Below are 1,762 nucleotides of genomic sequence, written 5' to 3'. Positions count from 1 at the left end.
CGGGGCGCAGAGGGGCGCGCGTGGGCCCTACCATCACTTCGTGGATGTCCTCTGTGCAGTCCAAGGCCGCTTCTCCGGCGTCTCTGACTTCAGTGCACTTGCTCTCTGCAAACAGCCCTGGGAGGTCAGGGTGTGGCGGTGAGGCCTGGCCGGCCCGACAGCGCCTGGGGGAGCGCAGCATCTGAGGCCACACTGACTTCAGGGTGCTCTGCTGGGTGCTGCGCCCTGAGGACAGGGGCCCCGGGGGCCCAGCACGGGGAGAACAGCTTGGTGCAGGGTCCCTGGCCAGGAGGGGCAGGCGCCCTCCGCAGTGTGAGCAGTGCAGCCTCTGCAAGGTGCTGAGGGGCCAGTGTGGGGTGCAGCTGGCGTTTGGCGAGGTCTCCAGGTGACCGGCGGGGAGCTGAGGGGCGACAGGCGGCGCAGAAGCTGGCGGCCTGGCCGGTGGAGACGGTGGACAGCCCACACACGGGCCCTGCGTGGGCGGCTCTGGGACCTCCGGCCAGCAGAGGCGGGGGCCCAGGGCCACGCGGGGTGGGCAGCTGGCGCGGCCCCCACGAGGGACGGCGAGGTCGAGGCGGCCCGGCACGTACCCGCTGCGCCCGCGTCCTCGGCGCCCAGGCCGGCCCTGGGCAGGGAGTGGAACTTCCTCTCCACCCAGCCCTTCCTCCGCAGGGCGGCCCGGATCACGGGGTAGTGGCCGTAGATGGAGAAGATCTTCTTTTCCTCCAATCACCAGAGAGGACTTTCAATTAAGGACCCACAGCCAAGCAGCTCGTCTCTGGGGTGCGATGAGCCGCCGACGGCGGATCCGGCTGCCCCAACGCCCGGGCCCCGGGCAGGGACATGGCCACCCGGGGCCCCTGCCCTCTCGAAGCCCCTCCGGCGCCCCATGCCCACCTTGACGGCTTTCTCCGTTAACTGCTTGGCTATTTTGTATCTGTCTAATTTGGGGGATGGCGTCAAGTCTTGGGAAACTCCTCGCCTCAGTTCTGCGAAAGGAAGCGGTCTTGGCCTCCCAGGCCTCCCAGCCGCCGCCCGTGCTGCACCCCCGGCGGCCGGTGTCAGCCGGAGTCTCGCCCACTTGGCCGACGACCCCACCGGCCAGCGTCCTGACCAGCCCGCTGGACAAACTGACGGCCCAGCTATTTGGAGAAAACTTGGGACGGGGGGCATATTCTGGGCAGGGGGCTTCACCAGGGGTCACTAACTGCTTGAAACCTGGAGCAACCTCACACTCAGGCGACCACTGACCCCCAGCCCAGTGCCCTCCCAGCGGGCACAGCAGGGGCCCCCACCTGGGGACATGCAGCCCAGCACCCCCACCAGGAGTTGCAGGGCCTGGAAGGCAGGGTGCGGGGGCCTGGACCCAAGGACTGTGCCGCCAAGGAGCCCCCACACGGGCAGCTGGGCGGCAGCCCTGCCCCCGCCTGTGGAGCCCTGGGCCCCCAGGGGATACCCACTCTTCTCTTCTCTGCGGGATCCCTCGGGTGAGCACGGGGCAGTGCCCAGGAGGCCCTGGTCCTCTCCCGGCTCCATCCCGGCCTGCAGCAGCCCGCTCTCCTCCCCAGCTGACCGCACCCCTGCAAGGAGAGGGGTGGTCAGTGTGGGTCGGGGCAGGAGGGCTCCCCTGGGTGGGGCGGGGCGGGGAGTCCCCGGGCGGGCCAGGGCTGTGCCGAGGCTCGGAGCTGCAGCCCGGCAGGGCAGCCCAGGGCCGGGCGTCCTGGGACTCCACAGGGGCCGAGGCAGGGTCCTGGGGACCAGG

General features: G+C 70.4%; 1 protein-coding gene across 1 annotated transcript in view; it reads right to left on the bottom strand.

The window, feature by feature from the left end:
- The window catches only part of LOC105854727, a 19,909-nt gene that overhangs the window by 8,535 nt on the left and 9,612 nt on the right, over positions 1–1,762 (bottom strand). Inside the window, exons 4-7 of the mRNA XM_012735085.1 lie at positions 1,296–1,580; positions 898–989; positions 591–723; positions 32–225 (exon numbers count right to left, since the gene is read on the bottom strand). Of these exons, the coding sequence (XP_012590539.1) occupies positions 32–225; positions 591–723; positions 898–989; positions 1,296–1,580 (704 nt within the window). The remainder of the gene's footprint in view (positions 1–31; positions 226–590; positions 724–897; positions 990–1,295; positions 1,581–1,762) is intronic.

This window comes from Condylura cristata, unplaced genomic scaffold (assembly GCF_000260355.1).
Source record: "Condylura cristata isolate star-nosed mole 26May11 unplaced genomic scaffold, ConCri1.0 scaffold00004, whole genome shotgun sequence".
Taxonomy (NCBI): Eukaryota; Metazoa; Chordata; class Mammalia; order Eulipotyphla; family Talpidae; genus Condylura; species Condylura cristata.
Note: the sequence above shows the minus strand (reverse complement) of the source record. Positions and strands in the feature narration are given on the sequence as shown.